The sequence below is a fragment of the Loxodonta africana genome, chromosome 9 (genome assembly GCF_030014295.1).
Source record: "Loxodonta africana isolate mLoxAfr1 chromosome 9, mLoxAfr1.hap2, whole genome shotgun sequence".
NCBI lineage: Eukaryota > Metazoa > Chordata > Mammalia > Proboscidea > Elephantidae > Loxodonta > Loxodonta africana.
The window spans coordinates 39,403,775-39,427,326 of NC_087350.1; the positions used below are offsets into that span (position 1 = coordinate 39,403,775).

The window sequence follows — 23,552 nt, forward strand, 5'->3', positions numbered from 1 at the left end:
GTTTCTGAAGCCAGAAATATATGAGCCTTTATTGTACTCTTTCCCTCACCACCAGACATTTTATTAATTTCTAAAAGGTAATATACACCTCAGAAAGACTTCCCACCCCATACGTTTTTCTCCATTACTGTTGCCACAAGTCCAGATCATTTTCTTCCTTTTCTGATTTACTGCATCAACCTTACCTCATCTCTCACCTCTATTTTTACCCCTTTCTGTTATCCATCCTGTTATCCATGTTGTAGCTATAGTGTTCTTTCTGAAAATGCAATTGGTTGAATTGTCTGTATTAAAGGCCCATTGTACTGATTCTTGAGGTTTATCAACACTGTATAATCTGGCATTTGTTCCTCTGTAGCTTTAGTCCTTACCTTTTCTCCCTCCGTCCATTCTTGTTGGTCCATCTAAGATTTTTTTTCCTTCTCAAGTGTGCTATGCTGTCTCAACTCCAGGCTTTCATACAAAGGTACAGACTTTTGAATACCTTTCATCTGGGCTCTTCAGCTGCCTCCCACCTACCTCATGCCCTGCGTCCCTAACCCATTGCTTTGTATGGTTAATTCCTCCCCATCCTTCAGGCGTCAGCCTTAGGAGATCCTTTCCTTTAGGAGACATTCCCTGAATCTTTCCCTCTGACCCCCCCCAAAAAGGTCTCTTTTAGATGCCTTTCTTATATGTTCCCAAGCATCATGTACTTTCTTTATATGCTTATCAAGTTAGATTATAAATTTTTTTTTTATTTGTATCTCATCCTCCTACTTCAAGGGGTCAGTAAAAAACAAGAACCATGTTTTTCTCATTAATGTCTAGTGCTTGGTGGTAGGCACTAAGTAAATAACTATTGAGTGGCTGAAAAAGTAAAATTATAAAATTACCAGGAAAATAGCCATTTTTATAATACCTTTGCTGTTTATTCTTTTTCACCCTTTTTTGGTAGAAGCAATAAGCTAAGACTTATTTCCATGAATCATTAGGTATGTAGATGTAAATGTGAGATGTATATTCATTTCAGCCCATAATTATATTTTTCAGGCTGGCTTGTTTATTGACAAAGGTGTCAAAACAACCAACGCAAGTGCTGCTGATGCACGAGAATACCTCTCTCTGGATAACAGTGCAAGGTAGAGCTTGTTTTTTTAAATCGAATTCACGGTGTGTCTCACCAAAGCAAAAACTGCTCATTTGGGGGTAATACATTTGAAATGAAGTTTTGAAAGTTTTTACGAGGGTTTTGGAAAAGCCTTTATTCTGCTGTAGCTGGGGTTTTATTTTATTGAAATGCTAAAGAGGAAGTTGATGCTTTTCTCCTTTTTCATTCTTGTAAACTGACGTTAGAGCGAGTTGCAGCAAGAGAGAAAAGAAGAGAGATCTGTGGAAAAAGAGCCTAAATTTGGCCTTAAATAGAATATGACTCATTGAGTGAGTAGGTAAACTGAGATCATGTTTTAGTCTAATCCCTGAAACTGAAAGCCAGAAGGCATAGAATTAATTCTTAGTGGTCAAAGTAGAACATTGCATTAAATCTGTTTCAAGTGAAAGGTCCCAAACTTGATGATCAAGCTGGTTCTGGTTCAGTGGTTTATAGTCTCAGACTCACATCATACCCAGGCTCTATATTACTCTCCTCTGTAACCACAAAATGTGGTTGAGATACATATCAGCATATCAGCAAAATTCTCTTATATCTCCTCTGTAACCACAAAATGTGGTTGAGATACATATCACAGCATATCAGCAAAATTCTCTTACATCGTATACATGAGCCAAAATAAATAAAATGTCTTAGGTAGAAATGAGATTTTCTGGAAAAAATGGCCAACTTAAAGCCATATTCAGTAGAAACCAGGCACATCCTATTTTTTCATATAACAAGTTGATTGACCAGTCTCTGGAGTTCAAAGGTGCTAGATTTAATAGACTCTACTGACAGGCATTTAAGAAAAGAACACCAGACTCAGTTGCTCATCAAAGGATAAATTAGGAACTACATTGTAGGTAGGTGATTCTGACTGAAGTGTGAGATAGGATCCTTGCGACACATTGACAAGGCCTGCAATCAAGGGAACACTGGGAAAGTGTGGTTCATAAAATTACTTATCAGGATTCCTTAAAGGTCAGCTTGAGTCTGACATATTTCAAGCAATTTTCAGATCACTGTTGAGAAGCTGAGAAACTGAGGGCATTTTTAAAGTAATGAATGAATGGATGAGTAAATATATTTGAAAATCCATTGGTATTTAATTAGACCTGACAAATTAAGCAATAAAACAATTTACCTATAATGGCTTAAGAAATTTTTTTTACCAGGTGTGTATACATGATATTAGAAAAGTGTTACACTTTCCTCTCCTCTCCGTGAATTCTCTTACTAATTTATAAATGGATACATATATGAATCAGGTTCCATTTGGAAGTTGTTATTAAGAAGAACTGATTATAAAAGAAGACATTAGGACAGCTGGCTAATACATTTAATTTTTTATATGAACTAAGGTATGTACTGTGCCCGCATGTATTCAGGCAATCCAGACATGAGTAAAAATGATAAAACTCTAACATAAATGAGTAACAACCCCATCCACAAATGAAACATCAGGCTCATGGGCTAGCCAGAAGAAATTTCAGTCTGTTCATCAAAAGGGAAGTTGACTCATCAGTTAATCAGATGACCCTTCCCTTGTGTCTCCAAGATGTGAAATGACAGAAGAATCCAGTGATGGAGATTTATATCCCTAAAAAAGCTCTTGGTTTGAGATTGGGAAATTCCATTTAAAAGAGTGAAATAACATCAGACCTGATTAGTACAGTAAAGGCAGGGAAGAATTATGGGAGGGTTGAGCAATGTGCTGAGATTCCATAGATGACAATGAAAAATTGGGAAAACTAGCTGTATTTTCTGCACACCAAGAGGGAAGGAGGATCACAGTAAACAGCGTATCCCAAAACAAGCAGTCAGCAGTTGGTTTACATGGAAAGGAGGTTCAGAAAAGATGAAATGGCCACGGCAGAGAATCAGATGTTGGTTTAGCAGCACTTTTCTTTTTTTGCTTTTTTTTTTTTTAGAACATCGTGTAGTTTCCTTTCCAAAACTCTTCCATCTGTTTAAAATTATGTAATGCCTGCGAATCTGTTTGGCAGTAGCTACAATGTCAGAAGAGAGATGGATGGTTTAGACTCAGAATTTGTTAGCTCTTAGGTCAGAACTAGTAAGGGTCGGGGGACCGGGGTTACATACGCACTCTAAGGACGGACGTAATGCTCTTTACCTCCACTGCTACCACCCAAGTCCATGTCATCACCTTCTCTTGCCTGAAACAGATCAGGAGTCTCCAGAATGGTCTTCTTAGACAATCCGTTCTCCAAGTAGCAGCCAGTGACCTGTTTAAAAAAAAACAACAGTGAATCAGCTCACATGACTTCCCTGATTCCATGCCTCTGAGGACTTCCGATTGCGTTCAGAATAAAGAACCACATCTTTGCTTGGTGCTTGCTCACTTCTCTCTCCTCTCACCCTTGCTTCTTACTCTCCAACTGGCTTTCTTGTTTCTTGAGTGTGCCAAGTTCATTCATGCCTAGGGACCTTTGCCCTTGATGTTTTCTGTGCTATATCTTTGCATGATGTCATATCCCATCAGACACATTTAGTGAGCTTCTATTTTTTTTTTTTTTTTTACTGTATCCCAGCCACTGTGGTGGTAGTAGTTTTACAAACAAAGTGTCTTGATTATTTGATTGAAAATCTCATCCTGATGAATTGGCTTTTGAAAAGCTATGAAGTGTTTTTCCCCAGCTCTGTAAGATTAAGATAGAAATTATCTTTTTTTTTTTTTAAGATGACCTTATGGCATAGCAGTTAAGTGCTATAGCTGCTAACCAAAGGGTCAGCAGTTCGAATCCGCCAGGCGCTCCTTGGAAACTCTATGGGGCAGTTCTACTCTGTCCTATAGGGTCGCCATGAGTCAGAATTGACTTGACGGCACTGGGTTTGTTTTTTTTTTATGGGATTATTTATTTGAGTTGTTATAGCAGACAGTTTTTGACAGCAACGTTTTTGATCTTTTCATTAAAGTTTTTGTAAACTAAGTGTTTTAGAGGAAAGAGAAGGAAAAGGTAAAAAGCAGTCTTTATAATGAATTAGTCAATTAAATACAATCTATTTTAAATTTTGGTATTTTGAGATACCAACTCAGTTTTGTCTGTGTATCTTGAGTATTTCACTAGCACACACTCAATATTCCAGTTCCCATATAGACATGTTGAAATATATGATTAATACATTTGATAAGTTTATGTTAGCATCATGTTGCTTAAGAATTTGTGAAAACATGCCATATTTTCTGTTCTGGGTTTTTTAAAATTTTTTAAAATGGGTTTAGTGTTTAGGTTGTTGTGCAGTGTCCATTCTATATTACAAATTCATTTAGAAAAATAAACTCAAAAAATTATGAAAGCAATTCCCTGGCTACATGCAAGTGAGCATACTTTTGGATTTTTGAACTACAAATAATTAAGTTGTCTCATAAGATTTGTTTTTGGTTTTTTGGTTTTGTTTTGGTCAAATTTAACTCTGCTTCTTGACATTGAAGTTTATAATTGTAAATAGCTAATTTTTTATTGCCTTTTTATTACTTTTTTAAAAGTCCATCCCCTCTTTTTTTTTTAACCCCAAGGTTTCGGCCTCATCAAGATGCAGACCCTGAGAAGCCACGTGTTGCTGCTGTAATCGACAGACTCATTGCTTTTAAAAATAATGATCATGGAGCCTGGGTCCGAGGAGGAGACATTATTGTTCAGAATTCAGCGTGCGTATCCTCTGCAAAGTTATTCCCTGATGACACCAATGGTACTCATTTTGAAGGATATTTAAAAAAAAAAAAACACCGTAGAATGAAGGCTCAGTAGTGGTTCCTGGATTATATTATTACTATGAACAGACAGGACAGGCCGCGAGGAAGTACGCTAGAGTTTGCAGACTGCTCATATTTGGAGTTGTCTCCTTCTGGTGCTTTTATTGGAGCTGAACTTGTCTGGTGACAGGAGAGTTTTTTGATGAGATTGAGCAGAAGCTGAGGGGTTAGCTTTGTATAACAAACATGGTCTATGTCAGAGAGCTAAATAAAGATTTTGAAGCTACCTGGGTATTTTTTTTCCATCTTCTTGGCAACTCAAAGTTTTTCTGATGTTCTTCCATTGCCATTCAAAACAGAGGTTGTGCAATTCTACCTTCATAAATCTGTTGACTTATGTCTTAGCATGACTTGAGGCAGTAAGCACCTCACTCTTTCCCCGTTTGTATAATTTTAGCAGAGGTCTGATATATGTTGAGCTAAGATTTGGTGCTCAAGATTCTAGAAAAATATTTTGTCTGGCACTGACATCTGGCATTTCACCATTGTCACTGACTTTTATCACCTCCAAAATTGATATTGTATTAAATCAGTAGAAATAGTTAGAAATTTTGAAGCAAATGCCATGATCTAGTTGTTTTTTCAAATAACAATAATTATAGCTAATGTTTATGTGCATTAATTATAATTACAAGCATTATGCCATGTTCAAGGCACTGTTCTAAATGCTATAAATAAATTGGTATGTTTCATGCTCTCAAGAATCTTATGAAGAAGGTTATATTATTATTCTAATTTATAGATGAGGAAACTGAAGCAGAAAGAGGTCAAGGAACTTGCCCACAATCACACAGCTAGTAATTGGAAAAGGCTAGAACGTGAGCCAGGTACCCTGACTACGGAGTCTGTGCTCTTGGTAGTTGTGGAGTGAAAATTTTTTGTCGTCTTGGAGAGACCCGATATTATTCAGACCTCTGGATATTATGCCAATTAAATATTGGGGGAATTATCTATTTTTACACGACTTGGTAATTTTTTAAATGTTTCCTCGTTCTCTTTTCTCTTATAGATTTGCAGATAATGGAATAGGACTGACTTTTGCCAGGTTAGTAATTGCTTAAAAACTACTTATTTGACCATTTTAAAGCTGTAAGGTAAAATGACCCTTGATGTTTGGCTTATACAGGAACGTTGTATATTTATTAGCATTAAAAAAAAAAAATCAGCACCTTCTTCCTGATACCACTAGAGGGCCAAAAAATTTTTTTTTATTGATTAATTGAATTCATACCTGAGTAGTAATTTTAATGTAGGTGGAATTTCACAGAAGGATAGGCCCATCATATTTTTTCTTAGAAGAAAATGCTTGAGATTTAGACCAAAGATCTTAAAAGAAGGGTAAAAAAGAGGAGGTGAAAGTTTGGGGTGTCTAAGAAGCTGCTCTAATTTGGCAATGGTCTTTAAGAATTAAGAATTTTATATTTTTTTGTCCAAATAACAGTGATTTTAAACGTGTCCATCATCTAATTCTTGCACTCAGGGCAACTTTGTTCTCCGCATTTGCGAACTTATTGCTTGGGACTAGAGTAATGGATTGTTGCTCCTAAATTCAATTATTTACATAAAATTCATAAAATATGTGTTGATTTCTATGAAGTATTTTCACAGTTTAGGACCAATTTCTAGTGACTTGATATTATGTATTAGAAAAATCGACTGACTTAACATTTTTAGCTTCATAAGTGACAGCTTACCTTCAGGTAAGAGTAAATTTAAATTGGCGAGAGGAATGTGGTTCATGACTGTTTTCATTTTAACAGTGATGGGAGCTTCCCAAGTGATGAAGGTTCCAGCCAGGAGGTGTTTGAATCTCTCTTTGTTGGCGAGAGCAGAAATTATGGCTTCCAGGGGGGTCAGAACAAGTATGCAGGCACTGGAGGAATAGACCATAAGCCTCGGACTTTACCTAGGAACAGGTAAGCACTGCTTTAGCAGTGAACTGTTATATTTAAACAATAAATAAAAAACTAATTCTCAAGGAGGTTTCTGTGTTAATCCTGCATGGATTGCTTCCCACCGTGACTCCTATCCCACCTTATCTTTATTATCACACTATTTCTATTCTTCATCTTTTATTATTGTTGTACATATTGTCCTGGAATTCTGGAGCATTAATTATTAAAAACTTCATAGATTTCACTATCAATTTTATAACAAGGAGCCTATCTTGGTTCTCATTCCTTGTATAAGGCCTGGTGATTTTCTTCTTTTTTTTCTCTTTCATGAGCCACAGAAAGTTGCCAAACCATAACTATGACATGATATCAGTTTTCCTTCAATTTGTGATGTTGGTTTTCAGAAACAGCCACTGGAAAAGGAAATGACCTGCTGAAGGAGTCCTAGAATATGAGAGCTGGTTGATGCCAAAGCTGACTCAAAACCTAACCACGGCTGTGTAATTAACTGCCTTTTAGATGGTGGAGGGGAGCGGGGGCAGACTTTTGGCATGTGTTCTCTCATCATAATCAGTCATTAAAACAGTTCTTAGCACTAGAAAGATCCTTCAAAGCTCTTAGGGGACTGTTAACTAATTAATCCATACCTCGGTTCTGAGAAAGCCCTCATTTTACCTGGGAAAAAACCAGGTGGACAAAAACTAAATAGTGTCCTTAAAGGCATCACATCAACACCAGTGGCACAATTCAAATGCCACCCCCACCACCTTTCCTCAGTGTTCTCTGTGATCATTGAACTAGGACCCATCAGGGAAAAGGGGAAAACATGGACTGTTAGCGGTATGTGTGTCGGGGGCGGGAGAGGCTTTTTACTAGCTTCTGGCAGAGGGTCACTGTGCTTGGCTCCTCTCCCACTCTGCTTGTCATTGTGAAATATTGAGCATCCTTATAGACTGCGCTCTGTGTAGACTGCCTGTTAGTCAGACTGTGGAAGCCACCAGGAAAAGAGCTTTGTGGATTTTTAATAACTAACATTTATTAAAATACGATGCATGAGGCCCTATTCTAAATACTCTACACATATTAATACATTAATTCTCACAAACCCAACAAGGTAGCTGCTATTGTCATCCTCCCTCATATGCAGATTTAAAAAAATAAATATATGTTGTAGCGTGGGCCTGCAGTATGATGATAGCCAAGTCAATTCCACTCTTTTCATTCTATATCAGCCTCTAGTTTTGTTTCAAAGTGCTTATTGCTGCTTTGCAAAGGAGAATTTTTTTTTTGTATTGTGCTTTAAGTGAAAGTTTACAGCTCAACTTAGTTTCTCATACGAAAATTTATACACACATTGTCATATGACCCTAGTTGCTCTCCCTGTAATGTGACAGCACACTCCTTCTTTCCACCCTGGATTTCCCGTGTCCATTCAACCAGCTCCTGCCCATTTCTGCCTTCTTGTCTCACCTCTGGACAGAAGCTGCCCATTTAGTCCAAAAAAAAAAAAAAAAAAAAATTTTTTTTTTTTTTATCTAGTTGAGCTAAGAAGCTCACTCTTCACGAGTATCATTTTATGTCTTATAGTCCAATCTAATCTTTGTCTGAAGAGTCAGCTTCAGGAACGGCTTTAGTTTTGGGTTAACAGAGAGTCCAGGGGCCATGTCTTCCGAGTTCTTTTCAGTCTCAGTCAGACCATTAAGTCTGGTCTTTTTACTAGAATTTGAGTTCTTCACCCCACTTTTCTCCTGCTGTCAGGGACTGTCTGTTGTGTTCCCTGTCAGAGCAGTCTTTGGTAGTAGCTGGGCACCATCTATTGCTTCTGGTCCTAAGGAGAATTTTTTAAAACAAAGATTTCTTATTGGACAATGGATCAGTTTTTATTTTTCACAATCTTTATTAACCTTTTGTGCATGGGAGAACCATTTTGAGATATATGCTTAGTAATACATCATGCATCATGATGCATAGATTTTTAACCAGGCTATTTGGTTTTCTTGCTAAGACCTATGCTTTTATTGTAAAACACTGCGAAGTTATAAACTAATTAGTTGCTGTAGAAATACTTTGCAATACTATTAAAAATGTAATAAGTTAGAAACTTCAGAAATCCAGCATGTTATGGGTTTTGTACATTAATTATGGTTGATGATTTGTTATGGATAAGGATTTTCTGTTTGAACAAAAAGGGAGAAAACTAATAAAATGAATTTCTCAACCTAGCTAGCCCCTTTGATGTAGTAAGCCTTGAGGAGTTATGCTTTTATACTGTTAAGCATATCATTTTTACGATCTTTTAGTGGCTTGAAAGGAGGCTGTCCTTGCATAAGCACAGGTGTTTCTTTTGTTCTAGAGATTTGGGGTCTAAAACCGAAGTACATGAGTTAACAAAGAAAAATGCTTAACTGAGTTATTTCAAGAAGCAAAACTATTTCATTGTGTCTTTGCAGTTGTCTTCTAGTTGCCTATTCTCTTTTCTTAAATCCATTTGAAGAAACTAGTGTATGTTTGTGTATTTTCTGCAGCTCTTTAAAAAGGACCGTATCCCACCCAGTTAAGTTTAAACACACACACACACACACACACACAACAACAACAACAATAGCAAAAAAGTTGAAATAATCCTATCAGCCAATTTGCCAAATGTTTTGTTTCTCTCCAAACCTACCCCAGGTCTACCTCCCTTCTCCATCCCCACAACTTCCGTTTTGGTCCAAGCCGTGGTAGCTACCTCGGTACCTTCTAATGCATCTCCCAACTTATCCCATCCGCCACCACAATCTGTTTTCCCCACAGCAGTCAGAAGGGCCTTAAAAAAAAAAAAAAAAAACCCAGATCATGTTTTGCTCTTCTGCTCAAAACCCTCCAACAATTTCCCATTTCATGGAGAATTATAGACACATTCCTCATCATGGTCTACAAAGCCCGGCATGATACAGCCCCTAGCCACCAGTCTGTCCACTGACCACATTGCTCCAGCTGCACTGGCCTTCCTTCAGGTTTTCAAGCTTGTTCCTACCAGAGGCCTTTGTGCTTTCTGTTCCTCTTGCCTGGAATGCTGTCTGCTCAGAATTTCTTATACCTCTCTCACAGAAGTCACATGTCCATCTTCCATTCTGTCCAACATAGCATCTCTCCCCCCTCCTGACTATTGAATTACTGTGTCTTATTGTCTTCATAGCACTTACCATCTCAATTATCTTTTTGTTTTTCTGGTTGTCTTTCATACTACAGTATATGTTTCAGTGGAGCAGGGTTCTTGTCTTGCTCTATATCCACAGAGTCTAGAATTACGCTTTGTGCATAGATGATATTCAGTAGTTCAACAATCTTTATAAAATGAGTAAGTATATGAAGTGCTGTTAAGACGACAAGACCATGTGCATTAAATAGTATTGTATTTTGACAGGACATTTCCAATTAGAGGCTTTCAGATTTATGATGGGCCCATTCATCTCACCAAGAGCACTTTTAAAAAATATGTGCCAACTGCAGACAGGTACAGCAGTGCGATTGGCTTCCTCATGAAGAATTCCTGGCAGATAACCCCGAGGAATAACATCTCCCTCGTGAAGTTTGGCCCACATGTAAGTATGGTCTTATAGTTCTTACATAGTGGCTGTGGTTTGAGAAGGAGACATAACACATTCCGAAAGACAAAAACACAAACAAGCAAAGGAATCACACTGAGTCTTTGTAAAACTGGGAGGAGAAAGAGACACAAAAGCAGCTCCTAAGTCCATGCGTCTGTCCTGTTGAGTTCAAGTCAAAAACAGAAGTCCCGTGTGACTCTGGGTATTCTTGAGAAGGAAAAATACCTACAGTTTTAGAATTTCACTGGGACAATAAGTCCACTGCCACTGAGACTCATAGCGACCCTGTAGGACAGAGTAGAACTGCCCCATAAAGTTTCCAAGGCTGTAATCTTTGTGGAAGGAGACTAACACATCTTCCTCCCACGGAGCAGATGGTATGTTCAAACCACTGAACTTTTGGTTCACAGCCAAGGTCTTTAACCACTGTGCCAGCAGGGTTCCTTACAGGGACAATAGGACATCTGATTTTGTGAAATTCAGTATAATTAGCTGTTGGGGCAGCGCATTCTCTTTAAGAGGTTTGGGTCTCATTAAATCCTACCTGGTATTTTATTTACCTGGGGCCTGTTCTGGAGAATGAGAGCATAAGATGTTGAGAAGAAAGAGGAATGGGGAGGCAGGGGGACAGTGTGTCATACATCGGGTTATTTCCGATCTAAACTTTTGAAAGGTTTTTATGAAGACTGCAAAGAACATGTGGAAATTGTTCACATTTCAGTAGCCTACAGAAGTTGTTTTCTAACAGTTTGTTCTGAATCCCTTTACCCTTAATACACAGGATGGTCTGTTACACAACACTCCCCACCCGCCTGCTTGCTAGTTCCAAGACCACAGTGACACCAGAGGGACAAAGTCTCAGATTCTCTAGCTCCCTTCTCCCACAGACAGCTGTAACTGAAAAGTGGTTCATAGTTGTATTATCCACCTCCACAGGCAAACTTTGTGGTTATGTAGTTTGAAGTAGAACGTGGAATCGGTTTACCAAAGCCTGTATCTGGTTTTCTAGGACAACTGAGGCATAGCCCAGAGACACAGGTGCGAATTGGGTTGCCAGCTTTGTTGGGTGGTTCTGTTTCAGGCCACATGACTCTAGGGAAGGGTTAACAGCTAGATGAGTAGATGACTTCCCCCACAAATAGGAAAGGTCCTGGTTCACCTTTCCAGTGTGGAGGGTGGCTTGTTTGCTTACTGCCCACATGGAGTTCCCCATGGTCCTATGCCTGGAGTTCAGCAACCACGGACATGGCCATATTGAAAAACAGTTTTGTTAGAGGTTGCATTTGGTATAAAAATCCTGAAATTATAACAACATAAGAGAACCTATCCTGTTCGTGTCCAGTGGTTTTTCAATGGTAGTGACATAACCTGGGGTTTCCTGTGGTGGTGACGCTCTGGGGACAGTTTGTAAAGGGAATGGTTTATGAAATTTTTTCTACCTAAAAACATGGAAAGTATGCCCAAAACATCTCTCAGATTTAATCACAGGCAGTACAAAGAAATGAGAAAAAGTCTAGAACTAAGAACCTGGAGCCACTTATCCCAAACTTCACTATTTGCCCATTCAGTTGCTTGTTGATTAGATGTTCTGTTGATTTAAAAACATCCCAGGGAGATGAAAGTGTAAAAGCATTTTTGAGGAGTATCTGCATGGCTTGAATAACATTAATGATTTACTGCTAATAAAAAAAAAAAAATTTTTTTTTTTTTTTTTTTAAGAAGAAGCTAAAGACTATGTTACCTGTAGCCCACTTTGCAGCTTTGTGTTATGTGTTAAGTGTTGTTGCTAGGTGTCATCGAGTCAGCTCCCACTCATAGTGACCTTGTGTATAGCAGAACAAAACATTGCCTGGTCCTGTGCCATTGTCACAATTGTTGCTATGCTAGAGCCCATTGTTGCAGCTGCTGCGTCAGTCTATATCATTGAGCGTTTCCCTCTTTTTCCCTGACTCTCGACTTTACCAAGCATGATGTCCTTCTCCAAGGATTGGTCCTTCCTAATGACGTGTCCAAAGTACGCAAGACAAAGTCTCACCCTCCTCATTTCTGAGGAGCATTCTGGCTGTACTTCCTCCAAGGCAGATTTGTTTGTTCTTCTGACGGTCAACATTTTCAATATTCTTCACCAGCACCGCAATTTGGATGCGTTAATTCTTCTTCGACCTTCCTTATTCATTGTCCAACTTTTGCATGCATATGAGGCAATTGAAAACACCATGGTTTGAGTCATCAAAGTGACATCTTTGCTTTTTAAGGGTTTAGAGAGGTCTTTTGTTGGAGATTTACCCAGTACAAAACTTTATGGATGGCAGTGTGTTAAATAAAAATTTTAAATTAACTCTACCTGATAAGAAAATGATTCAGCTGGACTTTGTGTTGAGGAGAAAGAGAGTGACATACACCTTTTGGCAGCCTAGTGACCTCAGCAGTCACCCAGCAACACTTAGACCATTGTTCAGATGTGAACTGTACATACTTTTTGGTAGAGGGAGTCATATGAACAAATAACTAAAGTATTTAGAGTGAAATGAAATGGTTAATTTGCTCTGAAGACCGAATTTATAATAGATTTTTATTCTGAGATATAATTTATATACAGGGAAATACACAGAGCTTAAGTCTGCAGTGTATAAGTTTTAATAAATATATATACAACTGTATAACCCTGTCTGCCCAACTGTGCTGATTTCCATTACCACAGATTAGTTTTGCCTGGAGAACAGGTTTTTAAGTGTGTGTGTGGGGGGGAAACAAAGTTTAACATTTGCTACTTGGATTCTCTAAGGGTTTGGATTTTTTTTTTCCAGGCAAGTCATTAATTGAATAGGAAATTCTGATTGGTGCCACAGTAGGCAGCTGTACTGTCAGTCAGAGCTGCTTTACCATCAAGCAGTTATGATGGACATGCAGTTGGATCCTTGCAGGTGGGTTGGCTTAGATGGCAGGAGACCTCATTTGGTAACGTCCTTGCTTTTTACTGCTGTCAGGTCTCCTTGAATGTCTTCTTTGGAAAGCCCGGTCCCTGGTTTGAAGATTGTGAGCTAGATGGTGATAAGAACTCCATATTCCATGACATCGATGGCTCTGTGACAGGATACAAGGACTCTTACGTGGGAAGAATTGACAACTACCTGATCCGCCATCCAAGCTGTGTTAACGTTACCAAATGGAATGCTGTGGTCTGCAGTGGGACTTACGCCCAGGTAGGCGCAGAATGCATTATGACGTTTGCTTCCTTACCGCTTCTGAGAACACTATGCCTGTGATGAGTACTTTTGAGCTTTTCAGTGTGGTTGACACTTTCTAAAGCATGATTTTTTTCTTAAAATTGACCAGGAGTCATGGACTCATAGAATTTTATTTAAAGCACAATTCCTCCTCCATCCCCTAACCTAAACTAATGTAATAAATGGAAAAGTGGGGTCCCAGAAAAGTGAGTGATTTGCCCTTGGCTAAATAGAGTTAGGATAGAATTAGGCCAAGAACCCATATTTCCTGATTCTCAGGCCAGGGCTTTCTTGCTGTACTATAGCTGTGGCCCAGGAGAGGGAATTTTATTCTTTGCCTTCAGGGCGTTATCTCTACCAAGTGGGAGAGAGATGTGGTGGTCTGCTTCCAGAAAGATGACATCCTTGGAAACCCTCTGGGGCAGTTCTGGTCTGTCCTATAGGATTGCTATGAGTCAGAATTGACTCAACTGCAGTAGGTTTTTTTTTTTTTTTTTTTTTTTGGTATCTCTAGAAAAAGGAAAAAAAAAAAAATTTTTTTTTTCTTTTTCTGCCAAATTAGGGAGTCTGACTTTTGAGGCAGAATATTAATAGCTCATTTGGAAAATTACATGGACCCTTTCCCAGGCATGAGAGATGACTGGAACGCAGGGACAGGGCTGGAAACTGGAAATGAGAGGACAAGGAAGGAGTCAAAGTAAATTCTAATGATAATTAAGATGTAATGTCTGTGAAAACAGGAAGGGGATGGTATAAGTTGAGAAACACCTTTTAAAACATAACAACTAGTATGTTCTAGTACTGTTAATTTGATGGTGGCATAAGAGAATGGACTAATTTGGTAAGGAGTGCGTATGGTTAGTGGTACCTGGGTGGTAGATGTTTAGTGTACTTGGCTGCTAACCAAAAGGTTGAAGGTTCAAGTCCACCCAGAAACATGTTGGAAGAAAGGCCTGGTGATGTACTTTAAAGAAAGCCACTGAAGACCCTTTAGGGCACCATTCTACTCTAACACACATGGGTCACCATGAGTTAGAGCTGACTCGATGGCAGCTGTTTTTTACATATGGTTAAGGGTACAAGCTCTGGAGACAAACCGCCTGGGTTTGAATCCTGGCTCTGTTATTTCCTGAAATATGAGTCAGGCAAGTTAATTAACTAAACTCTGTCAACCGAAAGGTCAGTGGTTTGAACCCACCAGCCGCTCCATGGAGAAAGAAGTGCCATCCTGCTTCCATAAAGATTTACAGCCTTGAAAACCTTATATAAGGCAGTTCTACTCTGTCCTGTAGAATTGCTATGAGTTGGAATCGACTCGATGGTAATGGGTTTTGGCTTTTGATGCCTGTGTACAATGAGGATAATAATTGTTCCTCTCTCATGAAGCTCTTGTGGAGACAAAAATGGGTGAATACATTCAAAGCATTTACCATCTGACCAGGCGCATAGTGAAGTGCGTGCTGCTGTTAGAGCAGGTCTCTAAGTTGCAAAGATGATTTAATAGTGATATTTGGATGGATTGAAGAGGCTACAGAATGGAGGTATCCAGAATTTTGAAGGGAGCAGAATTTTATTTCCATATTTCAGATAATAAATTGATATATTTTAATAATGGACTGCTCAGCTACTAACCTGAAGGTTCAAGTCCACCCAGAGGTAGGGCCTGGCAGTCTACTTCTAAAAAATCAGCCAGTGAAAACCCTATTGAGCATAATTCTACTCTGACACACATGGGGTCATCATGAGTTGGAATCAGCTTGACAGCACCTGGTTTATTCTGACTTCCAGTCATGATTGTTTAAGAATGCTATGATTCGTAAGTTAAAAAAAATAAATAAATAAACTTTAAAAATGTTTAGATTTTTATCTATAGATAAAACAAAGGGCTTCAAAGTGATAAAGACTGGAGAGAATTTCTGTTTTGTTCTTACGGGGTATTAGATTCTTTGTTGTGGAATTTTTCATTCGCATGAACAAAAAGATCTCATACTTCCCTAATTCCTGGGGAGACAAGGAAAGGATGAAGAATTAACAACAATATAAGAAAGAAAGAAAGAAAGAATAAAATGTGGTTTCTTTTTTTTTCATTCATTATATTTTTAATCAGAATGCTCCCCAAATTAAGTTGACTCATCAATACTTAGGCATCTATAAAAATTCCAGAATTAAAACAAAAACAGAAAGCTTTTAGTTCTCTTGTAGCTACAGTTTAAGTCAGATTTCTTGCCAGTCACGTGTTTTTGTGTGTGTTTGTCTTAAAGTGGTTGGTGCTCACTAATAAAAACTTTATACTTCTAAAATTACCATAAATGTGTCTATAAAATATATGGTTATGATAACTTCTTTATAAAATTGCAATTGTTACTATAATGTATATATTTTTCATTTGTTCATTCAACATTTACTTAATAAATTACTCAATCCTCTGAATTTCTGACGTATCTGAGAATGTGACCCTGATCCTTCTATCTTACAAAGCAGAGTAGTAATTCTATTTTGTAAATGAAGAAAGAAATATATAGGTTGTCTACTACTTCTCAGGAGGCTCTGGGAATGGTAGGTAGGACTACAAATCAGAAATCAGCCCCAACCATGTGTCACATATTATCTCCTGAGACTTTGGGGTTTGGGCCAGAAGCCCAGACTTGCAGTCATTTGTTATAAGGCGCCCTAGTGGCTCAATGGCTAAGCTTTCAGCTGCTAACTGAAAGGTTGGTGATTCGAATCCACACAAACACTCTACAAGAGAAAGACTTTGAGATCTGCTTCTGTAAAGATTACAGCCAAGAAAACCCAGTGGGGCAGTTCTACTCTGTCACATGGGGTGGTTGTGAGTCAGAATTGGCAGGACGGCACCCAATAACAAGAACAGAGAGAGATGTGCATCTAGAAAATTCTCTTGTGGGTGGGTTGTCAACGGTTAGACTACTGTGATGTAAATGCCAACATTCTGCAGGTGTTTTAATTCCTCTGCAGAATTTGTTTACAGGACACTGATTTGTTTTAGGAAAATTGTTTTGAGCTTCGTCTTTGGAGAATGTATTTGGGGGAGGTTTTGTTCTGGAATAGCAAGTGGTTCAAATGTCACTGGAAGAAATTCAGAACTTTCAAATTTGCCTCAATTTAATTTTCTTTTCCAGTTTTTGCAGAGCTTTTTATAACCTTTGAAAAATTTTTTTGGATGAGGGAAAAATGACTTTGGCTGATATTGGTCATGGAAAACTGAACGTCAAAGCCCTAGGATATTTAAATTCTCCATCTCTTAGTTGAGAGGAAAGTCTTTTGGATTTGGTGAAAGGGTATCAATTTTCCTGTTAGTTTACTAATTTTTTGTATGTGTGTTCATGAGATTGAGAGATTGCTTTGACAAGCTAAGCCACAGGGTTTTATATTCTGATGAGTGAGCTGGCCTGCTGTGGTGGAAGAGATTATGAAGATCTTGGCTAGCAGATCGCATGATCTGTTTTTACCATTTCAGATCGGGCAGGCTGCATTGCAAGTGTCTCATAGTGTGAAGTTGGCTGCTGTTCATTTTGTCTGGCCTAGACCACAGAATCCATAGTCTCTCTTTGCAAAGTAACAATGCTTAACTTTGTTCTGGAAGTATTTGTTTATTTAAATCTTCCTTCCCTTCCCTTTAATTGTTGATAATTTTTTGAAGGTCTACGTGCAGACTTGGAGCACTCAGAATCTTGCTATGACCATCACACGAGATGAATATCCTTCCCACCCAATGGTGCTCCGGGGCATTAACCAGAAGGCTGCCTTTCCGCAGTACCAACCTGTAGTCATGCTGGAGAAGGGCTACACCATCCACTGGAATGGACCAGCGCCACGGATTGCCTTTCTGTACCTCATAAACTTCAACAAGTATGCTTCCGTCACTCTTATTTCCAAAAGACACACAAGTACTAGGTTAACCAAAACCAAACATGTTGTCATCAAGTCGATCCCGACTCGTAGAGACCCTGTAGGACAAAGTAGAGCCACCCTGTAAGGTTTCCAAGGAGCAGCTGGTGGATTTGAACTGCTGACCTTTTGGTTAGCGCTGAGCTCTAGACCACTGTGCCATCAGGGCTCTAAGTAGTGGAAAAAAACAGTAACTTTAATTAGCTTTGTTGTTGTCAGTTGCCATTGAGTCGATTCTAACTTATGGCAAACCGTGTGTGCAGAGTAGGACAGCTCCGTAGGATTTTCATGACTGTTACCTTTCAGAAGCAAATAGCCAGGCCTTTCTTCTGAGGTGCTTCTGGGTGGATTCAAATCACCAACCTTTTGGCTAATAGCCCAGCACTTAACCATTCACACCACCCAGGGAACCCTTAATTAAAAAAACCTTTAATTAGCTAAGTAGTAAATAAAGAATGCCAAATTCAGGTAGTTTGCTCCTCTTGTTGTGGGGAGACTGTACATTTCCTATTGATGGAATTAGGAGATTATACAAATAAAATCCTGTCAATTTAAAAGCACTTTTTCATGGAAAAACTTCTGTAGAAATGAGTGTTGTGTGCAAAAAGCCATTGAACAATAGATTTTAATACAGTCTGCAGAATCCTTCAATTTCCTATAGCTGAGATGGAAAGAAAGTTTTATCAGGTGTCCCAACCGATCATTTGGTCACCTAGAAAACTGAAATATTTTTGAGGCCAATTGACAGAAGTGTGTGGTGTGGTTGATTAGTAATGTCTGCTATGGGCCTGAGGTGGAAGAGTTGGGCCATGAATGACAGATATTTGCCCGTCTTAAAGCCTCATTCTATCCCTTCATTAATTTCTCAATTGTCTATCTAGCTAATCTTCCTAATAGTATCACATTCAATCAAAGGCTGTATTTTTTCTATTAATTCATTCAAATGTTTACCATGTTCCAGTTGGTAGATATGTAAAGATGAATGAGAAAAGTACTCATCCTGCAAGATCTTGTAGTATGGAGGTAGAAAAACACTCATGTGAGTAGATAAACATATTATTTTTTAATGGGCAAAGGATAGAGCCCCTAATTCTGACTAATGGAGTTGGGCCAGGCCGCACTGAGGAAGTAGTTCTGATTAAGTGATCAGTCCTGTTACAAAGGAGTCCCTGGGTGGTACAAATGGTTAAACATTGAAAAGTTGGCAGTTCAAATCTACCTATAGGTGCCTCAGAAGAAAGTCCAGGTGATCTGCTTCCAAAAGGTCACAGCCATTGAAAACCCTATAAACACAGTTCTGCTCTGACACACGTGGGGTTGCCGTGAATCGGAATCGACTTGATGGCAACTGGTTTAGGACTATTCTACTCAGGGAAAGATGGACTCAGTGTGACGGGAGCATAGGGTACATCAGAAGAAGTGACAGAAGATGAAACAAGACAGGAGTGGTAGGGCTTTTTTGAAAGTGTGGGTAAACCAGTCTCGATGTGTCTAACAGTTATCCCATGGGATTCCTTGAAACTGCTCAGATATGCACCTGGAAACTGAAATGACTTGTTCTCCTGACTGTACGTAAAAACTGAGGTGGCTTGTTCTCTTGACTGGTCTTCAAGCTCTGACTTGTCTGAACTCTCTTAAAACACCCAATTTAAACGAACAGAAATGGACATGGAACATGTGAGAATTCAGCCACCAAGGTCACTTCCAAGGAGGGATGAACACCGGGGTGGATGCCCTTGTTCTGAGATATTTAGGCCTCCGGCACATTCTCTAAACTAAATCATTACTAGTTTCCCATAACGTATGCTGTTGCTTTTCTATGCCCTTTCTGTAGAATGACGATCCCATCTACGCCATCACTCTAGCTAAAAGTCCCAGGTTTTTCTCTCATCTCTCCATCCTATCAGTAACCCAAGCCCTACTGATTTTATCTCCTTGATGGCATTCAAATCTCTTCATTTCTTTCTACCCCCATTGCTCATGATTGAGTTCAGACCGCCATCGTTTTGCCTGGATATCTGCATTAGCCTCCTACTTGGTCTCCCTACCTCCAATCTTTAGTTCAGTTGTGTCCAGGGTGAAGTTTCTAAAAGCTCAGTCTGATAATATCACTCCCATATATAAGTTGTGGAGAAGTCAGTGAAAGAAATAAATGATTGTCAGAGAGGAAGGAGGAGAAACATCGAAGAGTCATCAACAATCCAAAAACTTACATCCAGCACGGTAATGAATGTGAGGTGAGATATTACAATTAAATTGTATGCAGGGCTCTGGAAGTTCCACACATAACTTTTGAACAAATATTAGGCAAGGAAAAATGTTTTAAAGTAGAAAAAAGCTGAGCCCAGTAATCAGAAATTAACAAAAATCCACATGGGCTTGAAATTCAGTCATACTTTCCTTATATACTTAACTAGCTAAAAGTCTGTAAAAATTACATGATAGGCAGAGGCAAGAGGGACAGGAGGAGACGGCCACTTTTTTTTTCTTGATTCGGTATAATTATGGGAGGCCACAGATTTTGTCATAGTGCTGTTTCTGAAAATAAACTTTAAAAGTTATAAAAGCTATATGTATTATAAAAAAAAAAAAGAAAAACAGAGAAAAACATAAAGAAAATTGAGGTAATCTCTAATCCTACTAATCAGATAGAGACCTTGTAAACATTCTGGGGTGTTCTCCTTCCTCCCCATGCTGAAATGTTTTCACTTAGTATATGGATGTGCCATTATGTGTTTAGCTGTGGTTCCCCCTGCCATTTAGCTTCTTTTCCTACTGCCTCCCTCTTTTTTGCTATTATAGATGATATTGCACAGAACATCTTTTTGCATACATCTTTTGTCTGCATTTTCTAATTATTCCTTAGTGGGATTACTGGGTAAAATCTCTGTGAACAGTTTTAAGGCTTTATTACATATTGCTCATAAAATCTTTAGGAAGAGTTTTACCAGATACCGTTCCACCGTCAGGCTATTTTTCCGTCTTAATGTACCCATACTCAACCATCTCACCTACCTTTATTATCCATTTTCAGTGTTTAAGTACATGTCATTCAACTTCTATTCACATGCTCTCAAGTCGTATTGAAACCAGGAATTTTTTTATAGAGCATATGAATATTAACAAAATGTCGGTAAGAAAAGTTTGGGGACAGGCAAAGGTAGATGATTCTTCAGCATGTCATGGTTCAGGACTTCTATTCCTAGTGGCTGAACCCGCAGCAGAAATTTGAGAATGTCATAGCTAAAACTTGCCTGTGCTGTAATAGTCAAAAGACACTGGCTCACGGCCTCTGTTGAAAACAGTTGGGCAGTTCCTCCAAAGTTAAACATAGAATTAGCAGATGATGGAGCACTTCCACTCCAGACATATACCCAAAAGAATTGAAAGCAGGGACTCAAACAGATGTTCACTGCAGCATTATTCACCATTGCCAAAAGGTTTTCTATGGCTCAAGTGTCTATCAACAGATGAATGGATAAGCAAAAAGTGATATATATCCATGTACCAAAACCAAACCCATTGCAGTTAGTCAAGTTGATTCTGACTCAGTGACCCCGTAGGACAGAGTAGAACTGCCCCATAGGATTTCCAAGGTTATAGTCTTTACGGAAGCAGACTTCCACATCTTTCTCCCATGGAGCGGCTGGTGAGTTTGAACTGCTGACCTTTCGGTTAGCAGCCAAATGCTTTAACCATTGCACCACCAGGGCTCCTATATACATATAATTGAGTATTATTCAACCACAAGAAGAAATTAAGCTCTGATATATGCTACATGGATGAACCTTGGAAATATTATGCTGAGTGAAATAAGTGAGACCCAGAAGGACAAATAATCATATGATCCCACTTGTATGAAATATCTGGAGGGAAAATGCATTGAGACAAAAGTTTATTAGTGGTTATGGGGGCTGAGGGAAGAGGGAATTCTGGAGTTACTGTCTAAGGGGTGCTGTGTTTCTCTTTAGGGTGATGAAAAACATTTGAAAATGGATAGTGTTGGTCGCACAACATGGTGAATGTAATTAATATGATTGAATTGTACACTTCAAAATGGTTAAAAATGGCAAATGTTTTATTGTATATTCTACCACAATTAAAAAAAAAAAGATATCGGCTCAACTATGAATTAAATTTTTACTGTCTCTCCTTCATAGGGATGACTGGATTCGAGTTGGCCTCTGCTATCCATCAGACACAAGTTTTCAAGTTACCTTTGGCTTTTTGCAGCGGCAGAATGGCTCGTTATCCAAAATGGAAGACTATGAGCCTGTAGGGTCACTGGATGAACTGCAGAGGAAGCAGTCGGAGAGGAAATTCTATTTTGACTCCAGCACTGGGTAATTCAGTGGAACCAAGGATTAAGAATTATGGCTATTTTTCTTTAATGATGAAATTACTGGTTCTTCAGGGTAGCTAAGAATAGGCCGTGATGTGATGGCTGCTTAGAAAAGCAGCTGCTCGGGGATAATTCTGTGCACATGACTATTAGAGGCTTAGAGGAGAACGAGAATGACTTGTAATTACAGTTGGCAGTAGGAATCGAGTGAAAATGTTTGCCGTAGACCTATTAAGGCAATCTAGAGAGAGAAATTATCCTTGTCAGTAAAGAACCAGTAGGCCAAATTGGAAATTGAAATAATTTTTTTTCCATAATGACTCTTAAGATGATTATTTACATATGATATGGTTCACATTTCAGTAAAAGCTCATTTTCCCCTTCCTACTGACTTTAAGGCTCTCTCTCAAGTCGACCTTCAGTTTTTCAAAATCACCGTATAACCTTGGCATATTTGCTTCCAACTTCCTGTAGGCTGCATCTTTCCACTTTTTAATTCTAATCCTGTCCTCCTGGGGTGCTGTTGGCTTTGTCTGCTTTTTTCCAGTTTCAGTCTCTCATCCTTTGGGTTATGGTAGGCTCGATCTCCTGTACTCTTCCAGCCAAGTAGCATGCTCCTTTGATAGCCATTCCTTTAGCTGACATCCCTCCTATGTGCCACTGTCTAGGTACTGTAAGGACGCTAATGTGAGTAAGACATAGTTCTTAAGTTCTTTCTGTGAGTTCATAGTCCACTGAAGGATGTAGGCTAGTAATTAGAGAGCAGAAGTTTTAAATGCTATGAGTCCTATAGTGAGATATTTGGTGTGGTTTTGGGAGTAACCTGTTCAGCCTGGTGTAGCCAGTGTCAGCCCAAGAGGGTGACACGGGAGCTAATTCTTGAGGAGTCAGTAGGAGGAGATGGAAAACAGATGGGTGGGGTGAGGTGTTCCAGGCAGAGGGAACGGTGTATACAGATGTACAGAGGCATGGAAAAATGTGGCATGGCATGTTTGCGGAAAGTGAAAAGTTCAGAGTGGGGACAAGGTGGCAAGATTGATTGGGGCAATGAAGTCGGGGCTCAGTCATTAAGTGCCATGTTTTCCCTTGAGTAACGTGCAACTCATTCACTGTCCAGTGACCCTCAAGCAGCCAGGATGATGAGCTTAAATCTTTCCTTCTCATAATTCCCTCTGATTTTCAATTTCCAATTAGATTTAAACAATCCACCTGGACTTTTAGTCTGTATATTACAGAACTTCTACATTTCCACAGGAATAAAAGGAACACACATTTGTTAGGACAGTCAAATCAAGTTTAATGGAAGTAATGCTTTAATGTGTAAAAAGATGGGAAATACTTCTTAGTCTGGGTGTTTTAAGAGTCCATTAGCCTCTGAGGTAGTAATTAGTTTTAATCTTATTCATTTTCACTCTTTTAATTATATATCAATTACTGTATAACTGACTAATCATGGTCCCTGTCAGTCCTTAAGTGTATATTTTAAAATTACTGGATGTCGGGCAATGGCTGATTTTTACCTCCTATTTGCAGTTTTGTACCGACTTTGTATTAAAATGTGAATTCCCAATCTCCGGTAATTACTCCCATTTGATCTAGTCCTTTAGAATCTTGCCTTCCTTTTGGTTTAGAAAGATTGGGTTTACTGACAGACATTGGACTGCTGCCTGAAAGTTAGA

The 23,552-nt window shown here is 38.8% G+C and overlaps 1 protein-coding gene across 2 annotated transcripts in view; it reads left to right on the plus strand.

The window, feature by feature from the left end:
* CEMIP2 (cell migration inducing hyaluronidase 2) overlaps positions 1-23,552 on the plus strand; it is an 86,968-nt gene that overhangs the window by 47,741 nt on the left and 15,675 nt on the right. For both annotated transcript variants that reach the window (XM_003407399.4, XM_023544750.2), the window contains exons 12-19: positions 1,033-1,121; positions 4,671-4,802; positions 5,917-5,952; positions 6,668-6,823; positions 10,212-10,389; positions 13,383-13,598; positions 17,284-17,492; positions 21,692-21,874. In XM_003407399.4, the coding sequence (XP_003407447.1) occupies positions 1,033-1,121; positions 4,671-4,802; positions 5,917-5,952; positions 6,668-6,823; positions 10,212-10,389; positions 13,383-13,598; positions 17,284-17,492; positions 21,692-21,874 (1,199 nt within the window). The remainder of the gene's footprint in view (positions 1-1,032; positions 1,122-4,670; positions 4,803-5,916; positions 5,953-6,667; positions 6,824-10,211; positions 10,390-13,382; positions 13,599-17,283; positions 17,493-21,691; positions 21,875-23,552) is intronic.